A 25180-nucleotide genomic window follows, 5' to 3' on the forward strand; every position below is an offset into this window, starting at 1 on the left:
AACATCACACACCGGGGCCTATCATGGGGAGGGGGGAGGGGGGAGGGATTGCATTGGGAGTTATACCTGATGTAAATGACGAGTTGATGGGTGCAGCAGACCAACATGGCACAAGTATACATATGTAACAAACCTGCACGTTATGCACATGTACCCTACAACTTAAAGTATAATAATAATAAATAAATTTAAAAAAAAAAAAAAAAAAACCTAGATGATGGGTTGATAAGTGCAGCAAACCACCATGGCACACATATACCTACGGAACAAACCTGTACATTTTGCATATGTATCCCAGAACTTAAAGTAAAATAAAAATTTAAAAAAAAAAAAAAAAAAAGAAAATGGATTTATCTTAGCTTATATATTTAATAAAATATAGGATGTAATTGTAACTCTGGGCTGATTCTTATAATGAATAAACTGTTGATTATATAATTCTTTAAATTGTATGATTCCTTAATGAATGGCATCACAATGGCATAATGTAAAAATAAATATGGAGACCCAGATTATGAATCCTTGAATGATGAACACCGTGTCTTGGGTTAAGAAGTGAGTATAAAGAGACTATACATGAAAAGTAGGTTGAGACCAGCTCATGAAAGCCTTAACATCTCAAAGGAAGAAGAATGGTAAACAAGAGGCATTGAAAGGAAGAAATAGGAGACACATTTTAGAGACAGAATCAACAGGACTTCATGGTAGTTTGAATGGGGTGTATGACAGAATAAGAAATCAAAGAATGCAAATGTTGTGCCCAAGATAATTAACATCAATAAAGGAGGGACTTATAAAAGAATAAAAAACACATAAAAAATAGGTTTGGGAGCCAAAGCAAAAAGCTAAATTTGGTTAAAACTGAGGTACCAGAGGGGTACTCTAGAGACTAGTATAAGCCATTGAATCTGAGTCCATGTCTCTGGTGAGAACTTGAAACAATGTAGACTTAGAATCCACAAGATGCAAAAGATGAAGCTCCAGAAGTGGATGAAGAGATTATCAAGGAAAAGAAGATATACAGAGAAGACAAAGGGGGTGAGGAAAATATCTGGGGTGTTGTCTAAGTTTAAGAGTGAGGAAGAGGTACCAGGATGCCTAGAAAAAATGATTAACAAGCTTAGAAGTACAATTACCAAAAGCAGGTGGGAAAAACAGCAGTGTATGAAACTGAAAAGGAATCCAGATAAGCTAGAGCTTAGAAGAGGCTGCTGGGTTAAACACAAAATGGTCAGTGGATATAGTTTTATAAATCTTTGACTCTACCATGCTAAGCACTATACAGATAAAAGTGCTCAAAAAATGTGTTGAGTGAAAGAGTAAAAAAATTTTGATAGTCAAAGGGAAAGAATTATCCAATATAACCAAAACATTCCTGAATATGTTAGTGAAAATGTCAATAACTAACAGTACTATATAGTAAGATCTCAGGCTTAACTGCAGAGAGGAATTTAAAAGAAGAATTTCCCTTCTATATAATGACAAAAAAGGATTCTGTGTATGCACTAGATTTTGGAGACAAATATCCCCCAAGATATTAAATTCAACAAGACAGATACACTTTACATTTTCCCACTAAGCAGAAACCTGTCACTTCTCACTAAGGAAATGTAGTCAGAAGGAAGATGGGGAAAAAGCAGTAAAAAAATGAAGAGTAGAAACAAATCAAACCTGAAATAACTAAGATATTTTCAAAGGCCCAATATGTTCCTGACATATTCTTAGCTCTGCTTTCTTTATCCACTTCTTATAAAAACCTTAAATGAGAAAAATGTCAAGTCCCAAATCCAAAAATTTGAACAGGGATCCCTAACACCCTTCCAGTCTTTCTGCACCCAATAAAAATTTTATTAAAATAGAAAAAAAAACTCATTTCATGGTAGAAATTTTAATTATTACTTTTCTCACCAAAGTCTAAACCATTTAAAAGCAGTATTTCCTATTCAGAACCAGATAGAGTCTCCCAAATGAGTTGAGTTAGGGATCCCCCAAATAGGAGGGAGGAAAGAAAAAAGATATCTGGGTTCCTCCTGTATAATCAGTGAATTTTAACTCAAACTAAGCCTAGAACCTTGAAGGCAAGGAAATCATTGAATGCTAGAAATTACAGCATACAAGAATAGAAAGACTTCCTCAAAGCATTTCTCCTTATGAAAGACAGTACAGAGGCTTCTTTGCACCCATATCCCTTAAACTTAAAATAGGAAGTAGAATATGACAATGGCAATGATGGCAGCAGCATGGTTTAAACAATGGAACTGTCTAAATTCAAACCAGGAATTAGAAGGGTGGCCTATCAAACTTCTTACATAGTCCTAGATTGAGGAAAACCATTATGTTGAAAGGAAAAAGAAAAATGCTTCGAAAGGGAGTAGGAATTTTAGGTAAATGGACTAACTGAGTAAACACAAGAATCAGTCAAAAATATACCCACCAACTGCTAACCTGATGATTCATTTGCAAGCTCAAGTTGCTTATTACTAAGTAATATCTTACGATCCTTGACTAGGTGAACTCTTATTAATCAAGCTTTAGACTAGCCTGTAGTTAATATATTTGAATGATAACACATACAACACTAGGGTCAATTCATGTGCTATAACAATGCTGATCCTAAATTACGTAGGATACACAAAACCTCAGAATATTTAAAAAAGAAAGCAGCAGCAACAGCAGCATGAATCAAAAGTCAATCAAAGGACTCCACAACTGTCCGCCTCAGGAAAGTTAAAGTGCTTACAAAATAAGATCTTAACTTTCTAAGCAATATCATGCTTCACTGTCTCCTGTCTATAACTATGATGGGTCATATCAAATTATTACAGACACACATCCTATATATGAAAGAAGATGCTATTAACTGTGAAGGGGACGGGGGCAGAGGTTGAAGGGAAATGTGGCATAAATAGAAAGGTATAGCACTTTCAACCTTTTTTCTACTACCCAGTTCCTAGTATCAGTCTCTAAAGCCCAGAGGTCACTCTTCCAAATACAGGGGCTGAACCATATATGGTATATGGCAAGGACAGCAAGATGTTCTACTTTGCCTATGTCAACAAAGGGGCAAGCTGGACATGGTGCAGCACATCTATAATCCCAGATACTCACGAAAGGCTGAGCCTAGGAGTTCGAGATCAACCTCGGCAACACAGTGAGACCCTGTCTCAAAAACAAAAACAAAACAAAGACAAATGGGCAAGATGTACCTCTCCACCCACTTTCTTCATCACAGAATCAAATGTCAAATAATTTGCATATACTGCTCCCTACACACACATACGAGGCTATCTCCCTTCACAAAACCCCAAGAAACCTCGGTAGCTTATTCTATACTGATGGTTACAGTCTGTCTCAAATATCTGCTTTCCTTGAAAAGAAAAGGTCACTACCAAACTCCTCTGTGTCAGTTGTTGTGTTGGTTTCTTATCCTTCACAGGCCAAAGTCTTTAATTCAACTAACTGCCAAGTCCAGGTCTGGATTGAAATTTATTTTCATACTCACCATATATAAATAAAAAGATAAGCAGGTAAGTGAAAACAATATTACAGAATGTCAAGAGAATATATGACTTTAAAGCATTTCAATACATTAAAATGCACACTAAAAATACAATTTACAATAAAGTTTTTATTACAATAGATTTTTAAAGATCTCAACAAGTCAAGGTTACATTAGTAAACTGAAAATAAAGTACATATTTGAAGGCAAGTAAATATCATCTAAAACACTCCATAATTTCTATTTTTCACTATTCAGATTAAAAAGTTCTATGGTAAAGATGATAGGAATAGATCCAAAGACAATCATGGTGACAATCCAAAAAATAAAATGCTTTTAAATATTTTTTTCTTAAGTAGGAAGAAACAGCCAACTAGTATTTGTGAAACAAAGAAGTAACCAGGGTTTCAAAACTTAGCTGTAAGAAGTTCTACCCCCATATATTCAGCCTAGAACAGAGACAACAGCCTCTAAAACATGTTTACAGGAAAATAAACATTCCATAATACATATGGCAAGACTCCTCTGAGTCCTGTTTCCTTTCTTCTTTCTTCAGACTCAGTTTCCCACTTTACAGCTTCTTCTCATATGACTCAATAAAGAATAAACAGGCTGGAAGTTAAAATGATTGAACAATCTCTGAATAAGATACTGACACTGCCTTTAATTCTTTCTTTCACAAAAGTTTGATGACTTTGGCTACCCTCTTCAGTCTTCTGAAAACCAAGATGAGTGCCTCCTCCTCCTAATCATAAGCACTATATTAAAGACTCCCTAACCCAAAGAAAAACACAAAACAATCCTGGGAGGGGCACAGCTGAAAAAGAACATTTACTCTCATTTACTCTCTTCTCTGGCTAACTTTTGCCATGTCGCTGCCATCACCACCATCACCACCATCACAACCACCCTCCCCGCCACAACCCGAAGACTTAAAACAACTCCTTTAAATTTCTTTTAGTGCAGCAAGCAATAGCTTGTAAAAGGATGCAAACCAGCTGAAACATTTGACAGACAGTGTCAAATACCAGGGAATTCCTATCAACCAATTTACTTTAAAAGGTGCTTTGATGTTGGCTATCTTTCATGTACCTCTTTCATGGTACATTAATAAAGAAAACGGAGCTGAAGTAAATCAAGACCCAAGGTCACGTCTAGAATTACAGCACTGTAGGTACCTGATGAAATAGGGATTAATGCTGCATGAGTAGAGAATAAATAAAAGCACCTCTACCCACCAATCAGGCAAGTTTTAAAAGTGCTTCTGAACTTTATTCTGCAACTAGACCTGAGATATCTTTAATCCCCCATGCCCTTGAAACCTAATTATCATAATGTGAACCCAAATGTTAGGGTTCCTTCAAAATGCAAGTGCTATGAAGCAGAAAAGTAAGGGGAATTAAACTGGGCATAACCTTAGAAATGTACGGATGTGGGGAATTTAAAAGAGGTATTTCATTAAGTTAGGAGAGCATAACACAAAGATTTAGCCACATAAAATACACTAGAATCAAAAGGTATACCGACCCCCCACCCCAGTCAAAAAATATATAAAACACAAATAAGGTGAATTCAAGAACTACTATTTTCAGCTATCAATTTCTGGCCCCCGAATCTCCAAGTCCTATACAATCAAAAGAAAAAGATCTTAACAAAGGATTTCAGTAATTTTGAATTCAACTAATGCAACTAAAATGAGAGAGAGAACCATAATAATTCTTCATAACCCAGTTTAAGAAAAAACCTAGATATTCCCTCAATAAGAAATTGAATACATTTTTTAAAACGTGTTGGCCAAAGGTGAGGCAAAACAGTAACCTGTTTAATCCCAAAGAAAAGAAGAAAATATGGAGAAGAATAGGCCAAAGAGTCAACAATCTTAAAATAAAAATGGTTCCAGTGGTAACCATTGATAATACAGTCTTATTCCTCACACATCTAATTTACCCTAGAAACTATGATAGAAAAAAAAGAGCTAACACTGCTTAATAGAAATACATTCATCTTGAATTCACTACATACCTGTTGTTCACCAAAACACAGAATTCAGCAGAAATTAAGACTGCACTGGACCCTATCCACAGAGATGGTTACTGAAAGTCTTAAAGGATGGGCACTACAACCCTAATATGGTTCCTAACTTCACCAAGAACAGCATTAATAAGAGGGTCTATGCATAATTATTTCATCTACCTATTCACAAGCATTAAAGTCTTAGAAACTATCCTTTTCTACTCAACTGAAGTCTCTAACAGAAAATACTGTTCATCTGATGTATGCTCTTTAAGAACAAAATTGTATACAGGAAATTGGTGAATTCCACTCTATTTTCAAAATGGCAGTAAAATGTCAGTTTGGAGAAGTATCTAGGAGTGTAAAACTGTACATACACAAACTGAGATTAGACAGAGAAAATACGTAAAACAATTGCTCAAAGTTAGGCATTGTTTCCTCCAGTTCTAAAGGTTATCAAAAACACTGATAAAATCCCAAAGTTCATCAACTGTTACATTAATGCTGAACATGTTTAATTTACATTTTAGGTTCTGTTAGAGCCTAAATATACTTGTCTAAACAGGACATCTGTTTTGGTTATAATACATTGTATCTTTGGCAAGAACTTATAATAAAACTAACAAAAACAATCAAGAATCTTTATTGGATCTGGCAACAAAAGCAGATTTGTAACCAAAAACCTTAAGACAAGAAATGACCATCACTGGGCTTTAGGCCAATTCTAATTTAAGTCAATAAACAAAAATCTGCAAGAGGGGCTACAGTGAGGGGGTGGGGTAACTCCTGCAGATATTTAAATTGGACTTTGGAACACAAAAACACATGGGTTACAAACTGGTAAAACGTTTTATTTTGATCAAAAACGGTCAAACTGAATTCCAATCCAAATAGTATTTTAAAACCATACACACATACATGTACATATACACACACCCAAACTATTCATTCCTTATGTCTCCTTTCCCAACATACTTCACTGAAATGGTCTATTTAAATATGTATTTTTAAAAACATTCTGCCTTTCAACAAAATGAACATAAATTGTATTGATTGTAAAACACAGTTTTACTTTGCAATTTACCTTATATCACAAACATCCTAGAAAGGAAACCCTATAAACAAGAGCTCAGTGTTTATAATAGTCACAGAAATGGAGATGAGTATCAAGAGAAAAAAGGCAACAAAGTTCTAGAATGTCACAGTACATCATCTCAAGCCATTACTGTAGAAAGAAATGAGAAATTTAAATAACACAGCACCTTAACTTGTCATTAGGCATCATAATCTGGATATTAGTTTTAATATCCAGAAAACAATTTAGGCTATCCCAAGTTCCAAGGATGATATATGGTTTTTATCATTCCTAGAAAACTGCATATGGAGGAGACAGGATATTTAAATACAAAAATCCTGATTTCAAATTCCACATGTGAAACGGAAAATACGGCACTAGTGAGAAATTAATAACACCAACCACATCTTTTCCTCCATATAAAGCAGTATTAACTTCATAACATTATGAACTTTACATAGCTAGATAGATTTTAAGTTATATAGCTAAGCTTAGTGATTTTTTGGAAAGTAAGTTTCTTTACACCAAAGCAAAAGAAAAAGGTCCAGGTGGTTCAGGACAGGGGAGATCTGCTGCACATTATTCTGATAGAGTCACCTACAGAGTAAAAAGAAACCCTAGAAATCATCCAAAAATCTCTACCAAAAATTTCCCCTAGCATCACAAAATTAATTTATCCTTATTAAAATTCATATTGTTAGATTAGGTCCAAACACTCAAGTCTTTCAAAAACTTTTTTGGTCCTGATTCTAACACACCTCAATGTCCACAAATTTGAAAAGCGTGTCTCCAAACCTTGACTGAATTATTGACTAAAATGTTAGCTAATACAATGTTTGTGGCACAACACTAGAGACCTCAAACCAGACATCAAAACATTAGCTAATCAACATCTTTTTGGGAGCCACATAACCAAATCTCCAGTTTGTCCATAAGGGTACTAAGAGACTATCAATAGCTATGCTGAGGTCCAGATGTTTCTACCAGTCTAATTTTCCTAACAGAAAATGAAATAGGTTAAGACCAAAATGTTGTATTTGTAAGAAACGCATGGTGATGTCCAATGATTATTGTTCTATTGTCCCTTCCTAAGTGCTCATAAACCATTCTTTCATAATTTAATAATAATCTTGCCTGTTCAAGGTTACACTCAGTCATCTATATAACCTATTTTATTTTCCCTCTGGAACATCAAAATAACATTGGTTCATCTCCAAGCTTCTACAATTTCTCAACAATTACCAACAGTGGTATCAAAATTTTATGTACAAGTCCACCCAGAACTCCAGAAAATGTTTCATCTGGGCCAGAAGATAAAATAAGAAACAGAAGATCTCTTAATATCTTCTTATTTTAATTATATTTTAGTTTTCTTTTATTGATACTTATTCGTCTTTTCAGCCCCCCAAATCATCCTATCTTACAAATCAAAAGAGAAGTTGAACAAGTCTACTCTTTTATCCACTGATTACAATTATGATATTATCTACAAGCAATGAGATTTCTTTTCTAACTCTCTTTACCCAAAGACAATCATTAAAAAACTTTTATGCTATACATGGGGGGAAGCAGGTAAAGGAGGAATTTAGTTCTTAAGTTTTGGTCTTCCAGAACTATTTTTAACAGATCAGTAACTTCCCTCTTACATACATTCTTGGTTACTTACACTTCTTTCAGCTTTGTATATGTCCTTATAAAATCCACACCTGGCAGGGAGTATGCAGTCAATACATACAAATTAATTTACTTTTCTTTTTTTTTTCTTTGAGACGGAGTCCCGCTCTGTCGCCCAGGCGGAGTGCAGTGGCGCGATCTCGGCTCACTGCAAGCTCGGCCTCCCAGGTTCACGCCATTCTCCTGCCTCAGCCTCCTGAGTAGCTGGGATTACAGGCGCTGCCACCACGCCCGGCTAATTTTTTGTATTTTCAGTAGAGACGGGGTTTCACCGTGTTCGCCAGGATGGTCTCGATCTCCTGACCTCATGATCCGCCTGCCTCGCCCTCCCAAAGTGCTGGGATTACAGGCGTGCGCCACCGCGCCCAGCCAAATTAATTTACTTTTAGCTCCCAATCTTCTTCTGGTGGCAAAGCCCCTGGAAGTCAATGTGTTCTACTGAGAACACAATAGAATATTTGCATATTACATAATACAATTAAATATATAAGAGCTAAATCAGATACTAGTTACTAAAATAAATTGTTCCACACTTGGTTTGGCAAAGAACCTTTCTTTTTTTTCTTCTGGGGAAAAAAAAACACTTGATAGAATACTTAAGCAATTTTCTGACATACTCTAGTAAGTAGAAGACTTGATCTACCAAACCAATCACCCAAACATTTTTATTTGTGTTTTTCTCTACTGGAATTATGTTCTGTTTTCCATAAAATTTTGTTACAAAGAGTGCATCTCTGAATTGGCCTATTAGAAGCCTTTTCCCTTGAAATAAGATTATAATAAAGTTTTAACGTGTTAATAACTAAAGTATTTGGAAAGTTTTCTTTGACATGAGGAATTTTAATTGAGATTGGGAAAATTCTATTCATTAATTTAACTTTTTTCCAAGGAATATGGTAAGGATCATGGCTCATTATTTTACTGGAAGAGCACATCTGTCCAGCTTACATATCCCAATGTGTTCTGAGAACCATCCCTCTATTTACTTTCCTTCAGAGGATCTTTTGCAATCGTACAAGGTGGTCTGAATTTTATTTCTAAAAGCTTTCTAACTTTTCATTAAAGACTCTTGCAGGCCAATCTTCTCTCTTAACTTTGCATTTTTAAAGGCTGAAAACTGTAATTTCATAGAACAATGTTCCTCAAACTTTTATGATCAACCATAAGAAATACATCACAACCCAGTACACAATACATATATGTAACGAAAACAAATATTCATGAGGCAATACTTAGCTTACTACACAAAATGCCCTTTATTTCCTATTCTTTTCTATTTAACTTTTTAAAAATGCTGGTTGAGACGCACTAAATGGACTTCACATTTCATCAATGGGTTACAAGTTACAATCTGAAAAACACAGGCTTATACGACACAGAAAAATGAGGATAAAGAGAACATGAATCTGGAAGTAGGATAAAGGAGGACACAAATTCATCACACTGTACTTCAGCACTGGAGGCTTCTTAAAATGTGTCTCATATACCAAGAATATCGGTTATAACTATACTTATCTAAAAATTGTACTTCTTGTCACTATCGCCTTACCTTGCTTTTAATTCTCGATATAGAATTTTTCACCAACTGACATATATAAAAATACACACACACTTATCTTTTTCTCTGTTTTCTCCATTGGAATGCAAACTTCAAGAGGGGTAGGGACTTCACCTATACTGCTCTCGTTCCCAGCACACAATACTGTGCCTGTCACATAGTCTTGGTTCTGAGGGATACTCTGCTGACTGGATGATGGAAACAGGAGCAATGGGATGTTTTTGTTCTAGCTAAAGCATCAAAGGCCTGTTTTGTCAACAACAGCAATCATCCATCTGTGTCCTATAAAATAGATGTGTTTTGGGGGGAGGGACAAGAGTTAGGTTCGAGAGAAAAAAATTCTTTGGGAAGATGACTGGGATGCTATGCTATTTTTCCTGCTCTCTCAACATTTCACATAGAAGAATATCTTATCCATCACATGCCAAGTGGAAGGTGCTTTACTGGGAACACTTCGTGAGCTTCACATATGCTCCGAGTATGGAGTGCTAAACATGCCTTAGAAAAATGAAAAGGAAGAGCTACCTCTGAGGGCACAGAAAGTATGAGAGGAAGGCAAGGATGGGTAAGAAAGAGAATACATAGCAAGCACAAGGTATGAGAGAGAGAGAAAATTAAAAAGGGAGACAGCTGTGCTAAGGATAAGTTGCCATTGGAGAGCAGGCAAGGAGGTATGAGCCAAATGGGCCTGCAGGAGGAAGTGTATGGCAGGCTTTCAACAGATTCTGTCCAAGAGGACTGAGCAGCGAAGTAACTCAGATGAGAAATGGCTGGTCTGAAGCCCAGGGCTAAAGAGGGAAAGCAGGAACCAGTCAACCAAAGAAGATATCAGCTACATCACAGCTTCCTTGCAGGGGAAGTCTCAGAAAACAAAAACAGAAAAATTCTTCATAACACCCCATGAAAGGAAGCATCAGCAATTGTATTTGGGCCACCCAGAGGGCCTTAAAGGGCCTTAACCTAGAATGCAACTGGTCCTACTCCCTAAGACCATGCTCTTTTTCCCCATGCTACTCAACTCTGAGGACTAAACTTAGAGGGATCAAAAATTCAGCTAGTGAGTTAGGGAAAATAAGAATAACAAAGAGGAAAAGAGAGAAGATACTAACTACAAATCCCAATAAACTACCTGCAAATCCCGACAGTGAAGTAGCATCTCCCAGAGTGAAACAGGCCTAACATTTAATTGAACTTATCTCAAGTTTGGAGCTCTGATTATTGACTAGAGAAGATATTTCAACTGCTGAAATGAGACTATGCTAATAACTAAGAGAGACTGAAAAGGCTATGATACCTGTCCATTATTTCAGCCAGGAATGAACATGAGTTCATCCAAACATGAGTTGAATAAAGAGAGGAGGTAGTAAAGAAAAAGTTGTTCTCTTCTTGTACCTTACTGAGTCTATCTCATTCAATCTGACATTTATAGGTGATAAATATTTGCTGAATAAATGCATGCATAGGTAAAATAACTACAAGAAAATATATAATAACATTAATATGATTCTCTGAGTAGTGAGAGTACCAGTGATTTTTATTTTCCTCTTGGCATTTTTCTGGACTTTTCAAGATCTCCCTCTTAAGCATCCTTTTAAAAAAAAGAATATTAAATTGCCAGAGGATGAAGGCTGTATCGTGTACATGTTTCCACAGGCATAGATATCCTGAGGAAAGAACTAAAAAAAACAAGTAATTCTTAACTCAAAAGTGTAAATTTAGATGATTTAAAAGATCTTTATCTACTTTTCTTTATGGTCTGTCTTTGGTGTCTGAAAATAGCAAATTTTACATTTTAAGAAAATTTAAAATACAAAACCAATATGAGAAATTAGCTACTTGGATTCACCTTTTACTGAAAACAACTAAAATACTAGACCTATCTTCTTAAAGAGATGTGTGAGTTGGCAAGAAAGAAATTTTTTTGCTAAAAAAAAAAAAAAATGAAGTATATGTGAGAACCTTGATTTCCAAAGCTGACTTTCAGCTGAGGCCATCTGCTGAACGAAGTGTGTTTTATTTTCAAGTTCCATGGCCTCACAGAGCTTCACAGAACCAGAAGAACAAAATACAAACCCAGGATCCACCTAAGATACAGATGTTAACAAAAGATCCCCTACCTACTCTCACACATGTAAAGCTAGGACTCCAGAGTTAGGTTAAGCCCTCAATGTAAGAATAAAACAGAAATATAACTCATTATACTCTACCCCCAGGGGATCACAACGAAAATGGACTATCTCAAACTCAGTCACAGGCTGATGAAGGGGGGAATTGCTGATGAGAATATGGAACCATAAGCCATCTGTCTGGTCTGTAGCCTAAATTCACACTACCTGGGTGGTCAGAAAAAAACTCAAGTCGAGAATTTAATTTAAGTGATCCCAACCTGGGAGTACCTAAGGGAGTGCAGCAGAAACAAATGCAAATCCTCTTTGAAGCAACTTACCATCAATGCAGGCCTAAATGAATTCCCACAAAGTTCCATCAAAAGAAAAAGTTCACCATAAAAACTGAACAAAAAAGGAAAGAAAGCATCACAAAGCAGAACCAGCAATTATAGTATATAGCAGAAATAAACTTCCAAGGATTCTAGAATTATCACACAGATTATAAAATCAAAGATTTAAAAATCAAAGGTTTAAAAAAAAGACAGGCTTGAAAATTATAGCCAGGAAAAAACTGTAGGAATCATCAAGCAGATATGAAAAACAGAACTTCTAGATGAAAAATACAACTAAAATTAAATGGGCCAGGTGCGGTAGCTCACGCCTGTAATCCCGGCACTTTGGGAGGCCATGGCAGGCGGATCATGAGGTCAGGAGTTTGAGACCAGCCTGACCAACATAGTGAAACCCTGTCTGTACTAAAAATACAAAAAATAGCTGGGCATGGTGGCAGGCGCCTGTAATCCCAGCTACTCAGGAGACTGAGGCAGGAGAATCACTTGAACCCAGGAGGCGGAAGCTGCAGTGAGCCGAGATTGTGCCGCTGCACTCCAGCCTGGGGCGACAGAGTGAGATTCCATCTTAAAAAAAAAAAAAAAAAAAAAAAAATTGAATGGATGTCAGTTCTCCAAAAATTAAATTACAGACTTAATGAGTTAAAACTACAAAACTTCTACGATTTTCTAGGAGAAAATCATAGTAGCCTTGATTTTGCCAAAATTTCTTTTTTTTTTTTTTTGAGACAGAGTCTCGCTCTGTCGCCCAGGCTGGAGTGCAGTGGCCGGATCTCAGCTCACTGCAAGCTCCGCCTCCCGGGTTTACGCCATTCTCCTGCCTCAGCCTCCCGAGTAGCTGGGACTACAGGCGCCCGCCACCTCGCCCGGCTAGTTTTTTGTATTTTTTTGTAGAGACGGGGTTTCACCGTGTTCGCCAGGATGGTCTCGATCTCCTGACCTCGTGATCCACCCATCTCGGCCTCCCAAAGTGCTAGGATTACAGGCTTGAGCCACCGCACCCAGCCCAAAATTTCTTAAATAGAAAACAAAAAGCAAAAACTATACCAAAAAATTGATAAATTGGACTTTCTCAAAACTAAAATTTTTGCTATTCAAAAGATCCTGTTTAAAAAAAAGTGAAAAGCCACAGACTGGGAAAAAATGTTTACAAAACATACACCTGACAAAGGGCTTAATTCAGAATAAACAAAAAATGCTTATTCAATAATCACAAGGAAAACAATCCATTTTTTTAAATGGGAAGATTTGAACAGATACCTCACCAAAGAAGATACATGGATGGCAAATAAGCAAATGAAGATGCTCATGATCATTAATCACTAGGAAAATGCAGATTAAAACCACAATGAGATATCACTACATATCCACTAGGGCAGCTAAATTTAAAAGGCTGACCGTACCAAGCACTGACCATAACTTCATAATTCCATTGAGGATATGGAGAAACTAGTGTTACGGAATCCTTAGGGTGTCACTTTTCCAGCCAGACACCTCTGTGGCCAGTGGCGCCTTTGTCCGAGTTTTGCTCAAGCTCCCTGGGCTCATTCCACTCACTCAAGCTGGCAGGCTGTGCTTGGCTGGTGCTACTCGCCCGGATCTCACCCTGCCAAGGGTGAGCCAGGCGTAGTGTGGTGAGCAGTGTGTGACTGAACACAGGGTCCGGCCACTGTGCACCGGTAGGTGTGCCAGCTGTGGCAGGGCAGGCGGTGCCATGCAAGGCTGTGGCTGGACGAGATGTATCGCACACAACAACCACTGTAGACACCCACATCTGGACAAGGGGAACACAGTGGTGCTTGGAAGGTGGGAGACGCCAGGAACCACAGAGTCCCAAAGAGGGTGCCATAGCCCTGGCTTAGGGAGCACCTAGGTCTGGGCTCCCCAAAGGGTTGCAGCTAGCTCTTTTCTCCTTCTCAAGGTCTGCAACATGGCAGGCAGGAGGGCATGTTTCAGCCCTGTTTGTGTTACAGTTCTTTCAGATCCACCATTTGGTGGGACCAGAGTTCTTGTCCCATGTCCAAGAAGAATGAAGTATGTGGACAACTGGAGGGTAAGCAAGGCGGAGAGGAACTTCACTGAGTGACAGAACAGCTCTCAGAAGACCCAAAGAGGATAGACCCTTTCCGCAGGCAGGTTGTCCCAATGAGTATCTAGCTCTCAGCAGAGAGGAGACCCACAGTGGGTAGCCCCTTTCTGCAGGCAGGTTATCCCAATGAGCGTCCAGTTCTCAGTGGAGAGAAGATGAGCAGTGGGTAGCCCCACTCTGCAGGCAGGTCTCCTGACAAGTGTCCGGCTCTCAGCAGAGAGCAGACCCAAAGTGGGTAGCTCCTTCCCACAGCTGGTAGTCCCAACATCTGTGTCAGTCTGGCTGAGTCCAGGGTTTTTATGGGCTCAGAAGTGAGGAAATGCATGCTGATTGGTCCATGGGTGGCCACGGGCACTGGAAAAAGTACCGTAAGTTCTCACTCCAGGCCACAGACTCCACCCAGAAATGGTAGCCCGGCCTCCAGGATTCATGTAGGCCCTGGCTTAGAGGTTAGGGTTTCACTGAGACCTGCCCCTTGCCACCCAGGAATGTCTGCCTCCCACCACCAACATGCATCCACGGTGCCTGGGCTGTTTGTGCCAGGAGACACCTGTAGGCCTGTGCCAAGCTGCCCTTAGCCATCACCCCACCCCAGCCTCGCTCCTGTGTTTGTTGGTGCCCAAAGTCCTGAACAGGCTGAGGCAGGAGGGGCTGGTGTCAGCACTGCCCCGAGTGCATGCACACCTGTCCAGGTCGTAACAGTGCCCAGGCTCAGCCACAACTTTGCTCTGTACTAGAGCAGGTGCTGGGAGCAGGGAGAGACCAGGGAACTGGAGCAGGCACTTCCAAGCCTGCAGGGGCAACACAGGCCTCTGAGAGCACAGGGATGCTCAGGTCCAGAGCTGTAGCTGGGCAGCTGCAACTGCACCCAGGAGCATGGGGCTTCTGCCCCACTAACCTGGTAGGAGGTGGGGCTCCCATCACCTACGGAGCATGCAATCCCAGCCACAACCCCCCTGCTGCAGCTGGTGTCTTCCCAGCAGCTGCTCCAGATGGGCCGCCACTGCCACTACTAGAATTCTAATACATTGCTGGTGGGAAAGTAAGATAGTACAACCATCTTGGGAAAAAGCTTGACAGTCTCTTAAGTTAAACATATACCATACACCACACAACACAGACTTTCCACACCTAGTTATTTACCTAAGAGAAATGACAGCATATATCCATACAGACTTGTAAACGAATGTTCATGCTGCTTTACTGGTAGTAGCAAAAAACCAGCAACAACTTTAATATCCATCAACAGGTGATTGAATAATCGTGATACAGCCAAACAATGAATACTGTTCGGTAATAAAAAGAACCACAGGTTTCTGCAACAACGAGGATGAAATCTCAAAATAATCATGCTCCATGAAAGAAGCTAGCAAAAGATTATATACTGTATGATTCCACCATGTATGAATCTAAAAAACAGAAACTAATGTATAACTACAAAAGCAAAATAAGTGCCTACTATATGTCAACAGATTGAAAATTGCAAACCATTCTAGCATATACTTTTAACAAATGACCCATAAAACTGTATAATTTTTCATGAACATTTTCAGCTTTCATTTTTTCATGAACATTTCAACTTCAACTATCACAACTCAGTATGTGATAACTGAGACTTAGCATGGTTACATTCTGCAATTTAACCCCAGTTTAACTTTTTGCTCCTTTGGTAATTAGAATTTGTAGCTTTGGATGGCTTGCCCCATAATATGTGTAAGTATCATGATTTGTAAGGTATTTTAAGGGTAGGGAGAGAAATGAATGAGAGAAAAGACAGATGAACGGGTCAGGTTTCATGGGGTTTATGAATTAGGATATATAGCATGGCATTTGTTAACCTATGGTAGCATGTCGAGGCAAAGAGTATTGGAAGGAACAGATAAGAGGAAATGTGCTGGTAGATATGGCTGGAAAAGGTTTTTCAGGATGAGTGGCTGACAAGATTATAGAAATACCTATCAGATTATCTGTTCAGAAAGTATTAAAAATGACTGCCGGAGAAAGCCTGGAGATTTCAATTTCAATGTAACTTCAAAGTGTTAAGATGAGAAAACATACTTTTCTCAAATAGGCACCTTGAATTGGCAAAATAATAAATGAAATTAACCAGCTGATTAATGATAATGAATAAATGATAATAAAATGAAATTAACCAGCTGATTTTTCTAAAGCACTTGCTATAAATTCCAATTAGATATTTGCATCATTTAAAAACTTCAAAAGCACATAATATTAGCAAACAAATGCAAAAAGTACTTTAAAAGACTAATACACTATAAGTAGAGTTAAATCAGAACTGCAAAATTGGTTCAACTGTAGAAAACAGCTACTATAATTTAGCACACAGGTAGATTTTAAAACCCCATATAATTATAGCAGAAAGGAGAAAACAGATTATAGGAGAAAGACTACCATCCAAAGCAAGTCTTAAATTGCAACAAAATGGGGCTCTTCTGAAAGAAAATGCCTAATGGAGACTATATTCATAAAAGTGCAAAGAAGGGACGAAAGATCCTGGCTAACACGGTGAAAACCCGTCTCTACTAAAAACTATAAAAAATTAGCCAGGCGTGGTGGTGGGCACCTGTAGTCCCAGCTACTCGGGAGGCTGAGGCAGGAGAATGGCGTGAACCTGGGAGGCAGAGCTTGCAGTGAGCCAAGATCGTGCCACTGCACTCCTGCCTGGGTGACAGAGCGAGACTCCATCTCAAAAAAAAAAGAAATTTTTTTTACATATTAATGGGGTCTCCCTAATGTCAAAGATTAGCCCACACTTAACATATTTACTAAAAACAGCCTTAAAAATAGGAGATACCTAACACATTCCATTTTAAATCTTCACAATGGTCTATGGTGCTAACAGGTAAGTAACATTTCCACAGAAAAACATGCTAAAGCTAACAGAGGATTAAAAATATATGGCTAATCAGAGGCAGTAGGTGGCAGGCCTGAACCTAGGTCTGTCTCTATAGCCCACATACTTCTCATCATACCACAGCACCTATTGTGAGGCTCAACTAAAACGGCATCTAATTCATATCCATTAATAAGACTGAACATCTCATGATACCACGATACACAGATTATTTTACAAAAGTGCGATAGACATTATTACTATCCAGTGATAGATTTTACTATCATCCTTATTGCATCAAGGTGAAAATGAACTTTATGTAGGTTTATTAATTTGCATAAGAAAATACTGCCTCTAATTTCACAGCACTTTTAAATACATATAATTTATATTTGTAATAAAAGTACATATATAAACAAACACTCATAAAAAAACATACTATTTATTAAAGCCTTAGTCTTTTGTTGTAATTTATGTTCTCTCACTTTTAATACTGTTAAAAAACCTGTAAGGTAGATATTCTTTTCCCCATTTTAAAAATGAAGGAAAGTGAAGCTAAGAAAGGCTAAGTAACTCTTCAAAACCTGCCTAACTAGTAAATGATTAAAACAAAAGATGAACTCAGATTTGTCTGACCCCACAGTTCATCCTTTCCTTTCTAATACTACATACTACCTAAAGTTCAATAAAGGGATATTCTATAAGCAAATGCAGAAAAAACTGAAGACATCTTCACGACTTAATATTTTTTATGATTTGAAAGTTGTACTTACAACCACTACAAATGTATGCAAGATATTTACATGAAATTAACGTGAACGGGTTAAAAAAAAATCACAGAAGGTACCTGAAATAAACTGAACCAGCTACATCAGTGCTTGTATTAGTTTCTCAAAAGGACTGGGTGCACATTTGCAGTTCCCAGAATAGGGAAGAACCACAGTATTTCCCAGGCCAACTTAAATTACAACAATAGAGGCTGGGCGCGGTGGCTCAAGCCTGTAATCCCAGCACTTTGGGAGGCCGAGACGGGCGGATCACAAGGTCAGGAGATTGAGACCATCCTGGCTAAACCAGTGAAACCCCGTCTCTACTAAAAAATACAAAAAACTAGCCGGGTGTGGTGGCGGGCGCCTGTAGTCCCAGCTACTCAGGAGGCTGAGGCAGGAGAATGGTGTAAACCTGGGAGGCGGAGCTTGCAGTGAGCTGAGATCCGGCCACTGCACTCCAGCCTGGGGGACAGAGCGAGACTCCGTCTCAAAAAAAAAATAAAAAATAAATAAATAAATAAATAATTAAAAATAAAAATAAATTACAACAAGATAAAGAGGGAAAAATCCTGCAGTGGATGTTTCAATCTGTTTCCTTCTTGAATCATGATCCCATGGCACCTATAGTTTGTTCCTGACCTTCTCTTACTCCCCTTGTTACCATGAGTTTGTTTTTCTGACTTTGACTACACTCTTGGCACTCTCGACTATACTAACTGCCTGGCCCTTCCCTTTTGACCTACTTACACAAATCCTAGAATTCTTCCTGTGTTAGGTTTTACTTTCTGTTGGTTTGTGGATCCTATCAGCCACGTACTCATCAGTCAACTATTCTTTTAGTTATTAGTTTTCTCACTAGCAGTGGGAGATAGCTCTTGAGAACTTTCTGTTAAATATCAGCCATTATAACTACCCTCTCTCCTAGAATTAAATCCTTTAGGACTTAATATTCTACTATAGTTTGGAAAAGGTAGACATGACTATTGAGATCCAAAGAGCAAGTAGGGAAACAATGGTGAAAGAAAGCAGAACTACTACAGATGCAGGGACAAGACTAGAGAAATTGGGTCTCTAATCCAAAGCTATTCACAAGTTATCTGTATGGCTATATGAAATAAAAGTTTGTGACCAAGGGATAAATGAGGAAAGAATACTGGAAATACTTTTTAATTCATAATACTTACCTTGGCTCTCAGTTCTGAAGGGTAATGATTCATAGGCTTCAAAGCTTTGGGAGAAGAAGGCTAAGTTATTCGCAGTCTACTAGCTGCTAGCCTGCCTAGTACATCATTCTACTTATTATTCAATAGTTAACTAGAACCCTCACACAATGTATAGCCTAGAAAATCCGATGAAACTGAGCCCTAATGTACTGCTTCTGTAAAAAGTTTCTGGACTCTGTCCTGCTCTAATCATTCCTATCTCAAATGTCTCCAAGACTCAGACACTTTACATTATCCTGCAAACTTCTCATGAACACCAAGAGGTGATCTGGAGGGCAAAGAAGAAGTACATCTTAAAAAGAGAAGGGAGGATTCATCACAAAAGGAACTTTAAAGTTCCCATGCTTCTCCAAGAAAAGAGACATACATAACAGCCTTACCAGTAAACAACATCCAGTGGTGCAAAATAATTCTTCATTATCAGGTCAGCAAAGTAAGCTTCTGTTTCTCGGCAGGCAGTTCCATTTCCAATCACCACTGTGCTGCAGCTTCAAGTCAGAAACAGAATGACAAACTGAATTTCCAGGCATGCTTTGAAAACAACCAGAGAAAATGTACAGAATGCACAAATACTATTATATGATGTTCTTATTCTCTCATATATACAAGCAACCTGTCCACTGTTGCACAAGAAAAACACAGACTTATATAGAATAAAAGACACTGCCCTGCATTTGGTATAGGAGGCAGCAAAGAAGTATTTTACTGCCACACTATCTCAAAAAAGTCAGCTTTCTTCGCATCAAGAAGGAACCAAAATTAGACATGGGTAAGTCAACTCTGCAGCAATCTAAGCCACAGTAAAATACTATGATTAAATTATATAATACATTGTCAATTTCTGAAACTTCTAACTACAACCACATCTATTCCTCAGATGGAAAGAAGGGAGGGAGGAAGGGAGGTAGAAAACTGGAACAGAAGAATGAACTGCTCACATCTGCCCATATTACCTCCTTTATTTGTGAAGGTAGCAAAGGAAGGGTGCAGCGTTTCTCAAGTCTCCACATGCAGAGTTCTCCAGCAATTTTGCCCCAGCACTGTTTTACATGGTTCCTTCTCTCTCACAAAGGCACCTCCCTTAATCCCTCCCTCCAAATTAGGGGCTTCAAAGGTATCTCTGGTTGGCTGAGCCACTGAAATATTCAAAAGATTACTTATTTTCATACTTGAAATTCAGCAAAAGCCTCTTTATTTTCTCTGCCTCTCGGAAGCCTTGTCCACAATGCAAGTAAACCACATCAGTGTGAAGTATCTGACCTTTAAAAAATGAAAAGAATAAGCCATTTTACAAGAAATTACAAAGTGCAACACATCAATGATTTTATTAAGCAAGTTGTAACACAAAAGAAGACTGGCTTGTTTTTTAAAATGAAGTCTGAACTGAGAACAGGAGAATCCCAAAAATGTCAAAGACTACTTCCCTGGAAATCACAACAGTCAGTTTGAGAACGGCAGCTGAAACTGAGAGAGGTTCAGTACAAAGGGTGCCCAGTAGTTCTGAAAGGATTAGAAAACACTGATCCCTATGAACTCTTGAAACTAACTAGTAGAAGATACCTTTCAAGACAAAAAATTCCACACTGAGGAAAAACGATTGGTAATCACATCCAAACTGAGCAAAGTAAAGAGAGTAAGAGCAAAGGAAAAAGAAAGCCCAGATAAAGGAAAGCAACAGAGAAGCAGATTCCAGAAAGTATAAACTGTCTCTCAATCCACACAAAATTTTTTCTTTTAATGATTTGGAAAAAACAGAAGAGAAAGTTCTAGAGATATAGAGTGAGAACAGTTTGCCTGACCCAGCCTCTACTGCAAGTTCAAGCAAACTAATGTATAAAACTAAGCAAAAGAAATGCATGAGGGTCAAATTCTACATAGAACGATTTTTTTTAAAACAAAAAAAATTTTAAAGGAGTAATATAATGTCCTCACAGAAAGATGTGCCTAATGTATGAGAACAAGCTTCTTAAAAAGAAACATTACAGAAAATAAGAGTAACGTAAATCTGGCTCATGCCTGTAATCCCAGCACTTTGGAAGGCCAAGGCAGGCAATAGCTTGAGCTCAGGATTTCAAGACCAGCCTGGGCAACATGACGAAACTTCGTCTCTACTAAAAATACAAAAACAAAAACAAACAAAAAAAAAAACCCAGGCATGGTGGTGCGTGCCTATGGTCCCAGCTACTCATGAGGCTGAGGTGGGAGGATAGCTTGAACACAGGAAGCAGAGGCTGCAGTGAGCTGAGATCGCGCCACTGCGCTCCAGCCTGGGTAACAGAGCAAGACCCTGACTCAGTAAAAATTAAATATATAAAAGAATAACATAAGTCAAACTTAGAAAATCTCAGAAATTAGATGAGATAAACTGGGAATTAATTAGAGATGAAAGAAAAAAAATTTCAGAAATGAAAATCTAAACTAAAAAAATAAAAATAGTAAATGCTAACAGAAAATAAAACAAGAAGTTAAAAGATCAAAAAATTAGAAATAAAGAAGTTCATAGGGAGCTATAAACTATTTTTTAAAGTATCAAATGGAAAGTCTAAAACTGAAAAACCAATCATTTGTACTCAGTAGATGGTTTTAGTAACAAATCAGACATAGCTGAATACAGGATTAATTAACTTAGATGATCAACAGAAAATAAACAAAAAGGAGAGAAGAAACTGAAAGGTATAATACGTATGTAATTGGAGTTCCAGAAAGAGATGCTAGCAGCTCCACAAATCCTAAGTGGAATTCATGCAAAAAAGAAAAGACAAGAAAACCCACACATACACACACACTGAAGCATATCATAAGAAAACTGAAAAACACAAAGAGAAAATCTTAGCAGCCAGAGGAAAAAGACATATTACCTTCAAAGGAACAATAATAACAGTTTGGCTGACTTCTCAACAAAAATTATAGTAGTCAAAAACAAAAAAATGACATATTTAAAATACTGAAAGTACTGCCAATCTTGAATTCTACACCAAGCAAAATATATTCTTCAAAAATGAAAGCAAAACAGAGATGTTTTCAGACAAACTAAAACTAAGACAATGTGTCTCATTAAAAGTAATAACATAGAGTTCTTCAGGCAGAAAGAAAATAATCTCAAATGGAAGCATGGAAATGCAAAAGAAACAAATATCAGTGAAAATGTAAGTAAATAGGAAAAAAAAATTGACTGGGCAAAACAATAAAAATGTCTTTTGGTATTCGAAATATATACAGAATTAAAGTGCATCATATACAAATGCATCACAATAATAGAATCTGATGGGAATTAATAGAGTTCAAGTTTGAGCCTAATTAATCCTGAATATCTCTACTGAGACATAGGAAGCATATAAATGATAGTTCTATATTAACGGGTTTGATGAACAAATGAGAGAAAAATGAAGTTTGATTATCTGGTTCCCAATACCCCCATATGTGAGAAAACTACTTTCTAAGTCTTAAAGATTAACATTATTTCCAAATCCTCATGAAATGTATGAAATGAAACTTATAACCAACTAAACAACTTTTATATGGAAAACTGCAAGACAACTTACTGGTAGGAGAAATTATAGCTAATTTGCAACCATGTTTATAACCAGGATCCACTCCCATTAAGGTGCGCCCTGGAACAGGGCTTGTTAAAAGGAGCTGACGAAGGTTCCGTCCAAACATCATTACTGATTCCTTCTCTGCATCTGATGTTAGTTTGGCTCTTTAGAAATAGAAGAAAAGGTTTTTCATTCACCCAAATTTTCTTTCAGAAAAGGAGCATTCATTTTGTACAATTATTTCTCAAAGGATAATTTATTATAACAATATAACTTAAGAGAAAAATATACAAAAATTATATTGACTCTATTTTCACTAATCACAGTAATATAAGATAGCACAAGCAATTCTGAAGCAAGTCTTGTAAGTTTATCATACCTACATTACCTCTCTATCTGCTCTCTACTGTATATAAAACCCATGCTTATAAATATGTGTATATGTGAGAAAGAGAGTGTACACACATTTGGATGTCACATGAGATGGAAACAAAAGTAAGGACAGTGGGCAGGGAGAAAATACCCCAGACAATGGAAACAGCATATGTAAAAGTTCATGGCTCATTATGGAAACAGCAAGTAATTTCGTATGCTAAAGTAAAAAGAAACAGCGAGACAGAAGTAGAGGCAAGAAAAAAACAGATCACAAAGGGTCATGCATGTTCTTCTCAAGAGCTTGGATTCTATCCTGGAGACAAACAAGATCAGCTGAAAGAAGTATACAAGCATGAAATCATGAGATGAGAATTTTGAAAGGGCGATTTATAACATGCACCAGAAAAGACAACACAGAAGACCAAGATCATCTATGACGCTTGTTCAGTAATCCAGACAAAAAATGATGTCCTCAATTAAAAGTCACCATGGAGATAAAGGGGAGGAAAAATTCAAATTACAATAAAAGATGGCAAAACAGACAGCACTTTATAACTGACAATGCAGAACTGATGACAGAGGTAGATGTGAAAAATGACACATGGATGAATGATCATGGCAGTCACAGGAATAAGATATGCAGAAGTAGGCTATGCATAGTATACAGTCAACCAAATTAAGTGACTGCAAAATAAAATAGTCTAAAAGACAAACCAAGTGGGAGTTTCCTCCTCTTTAACTATTATTCAGGTAAGTATTCCTATCAGGAGGCGTATCTGTAGATAATACCTGCAAACTAACTTATAAAGGGAAATAAGTTATATTTCTTTACGGGCATTTTAGAAAAAGAAAAAGAAAGTACTCTTGCTTATCTACTGCTAATAGAATTCAGAAAAGGTTTATACATTAAATGATCCCACATCAAACTGTTTGCATTAAACCTTAATGAAATTACTCCACATGCAGTGAAGCTACTCAAATCAAAAAATATGAAAAAATGTCAAAAGTGCCACTAGACATAAGCAACATGAGAAAACAACAAAAAGAAAAACATACAAAAAGAAATTGATATTTTAAATAACAAATTTTCCTTCAGGAAGAACCAAATTCCTAATTTTTAAAGTGTATGCCCTAGCTCTCAAAAGCAAGAGATGTTAGACAGCTTGAAATGAAATACAATTCTAAAAGGAACAATATTTTCAGGCTACATCTAGGCTAAAATGGATGTAACAAGAGATTAAATGACTTTGGTAAAAATAAATTGGACAACAGGACTATGTGTCTTTTTTAATAGTACCTGCTCACTCCCTGCTCTGAACCAATCTTAACTCAATGGTCAAGTCCAGCAAAAGAGAAACAAGCCCTACATTGGCTGCTAAAAATTCTAGAGAGGTTGAAGAGATGGCTACAAAACTACAGTTCTCAAGTCGCCCTTGCTGAAACTTACAAATAAATGAGAATGAAGACAATCTATAATACTTTGGAAGGAATGTATTAGGGAATGTCTAGTTTCTAAAGATTGGGTACAAAAACAAGGGTTACAGAGAAGTAAGAAAGAGGAGTTTTGCCTCCCTACATTTCTTTTCTTTCCATCTTCTGTCCTCTAAACAATTCTAAACCCCACCTCTTTTGCAGTTTTCATCTTTATTACTTAGTCCTTCTATTAGTCCATTCACATTGCCATTTTAATAATCTCCTAATATTTATCATTGATGATAATTTTTCATCCAAATAACTCCCATTTGTAGTTAAAAACAAAGTAATTGACTCATCACGTACCCTACTGATTTCCTTATGCTTTCTTTGGCTCTCTTACCTCTAAAAACACCTCCAACTAACTTCTCCATTAACTTCTCAGTTCACTTCTGCCAAGCCAAATTTCTAATCAATAAAACCACTTGTTTAGCTTGGTTTTCAAATTGCAAGACTAGTATCGTAGGATTTCAAGGGGTGCACATTAAGTGGTCAAGATTTGAAAAATATATCATAATTAAGAACTATTTTTATGATCTATGCATGTGAAAGCATCTACAGATTGAAATCAAGCCTTAACTTT

The 25180-nt window shown here is 37.4% G+C and overlaps 1 protein-coding gene across 1 annotated transcript in view; it reads right to left on the minus strand.

Moving 5' to 3' along the window:
• Positions 1-25180, minus strand: part of SRBD1 (S1 RNA binding domain 1) — a 222921-nt gene that overhangs the window by 138064 nt on the left and 59677 nt on the right. Inside the window, exons 13-15 of the mRNA XM_025354851.1 lie at positions 22756-22913; positions 20383-20473; positions 19594-19701 (exon numbers count right to left, since the gene is read on the minus strand). Of these exons, the coding sequence (XP_025210636.1) occupies positions 19594-19701; positions 20383-20473; positions 22756-22913 (357 nt within the window). The remainder of the gene's footprint in view (positions 1-19593; positions 19702-20382; positions 20474-22755; positions 22914-25180) is intronic.

This window comes from Theropithecus gelada, chromosome 13 (genome assembly GCF_003255815.1).
Source record: "Theropithecus gelada isolate Dixy chromosome 13, Tgel_1.0, whole genome shotgun sequence".
NCBI classification, from domain to species: Eukaryota; Metazoa; Chordata; class Mammalia; order Primates; family Cercopithecidae; genus Theropithecus; species Theropithecus gelada.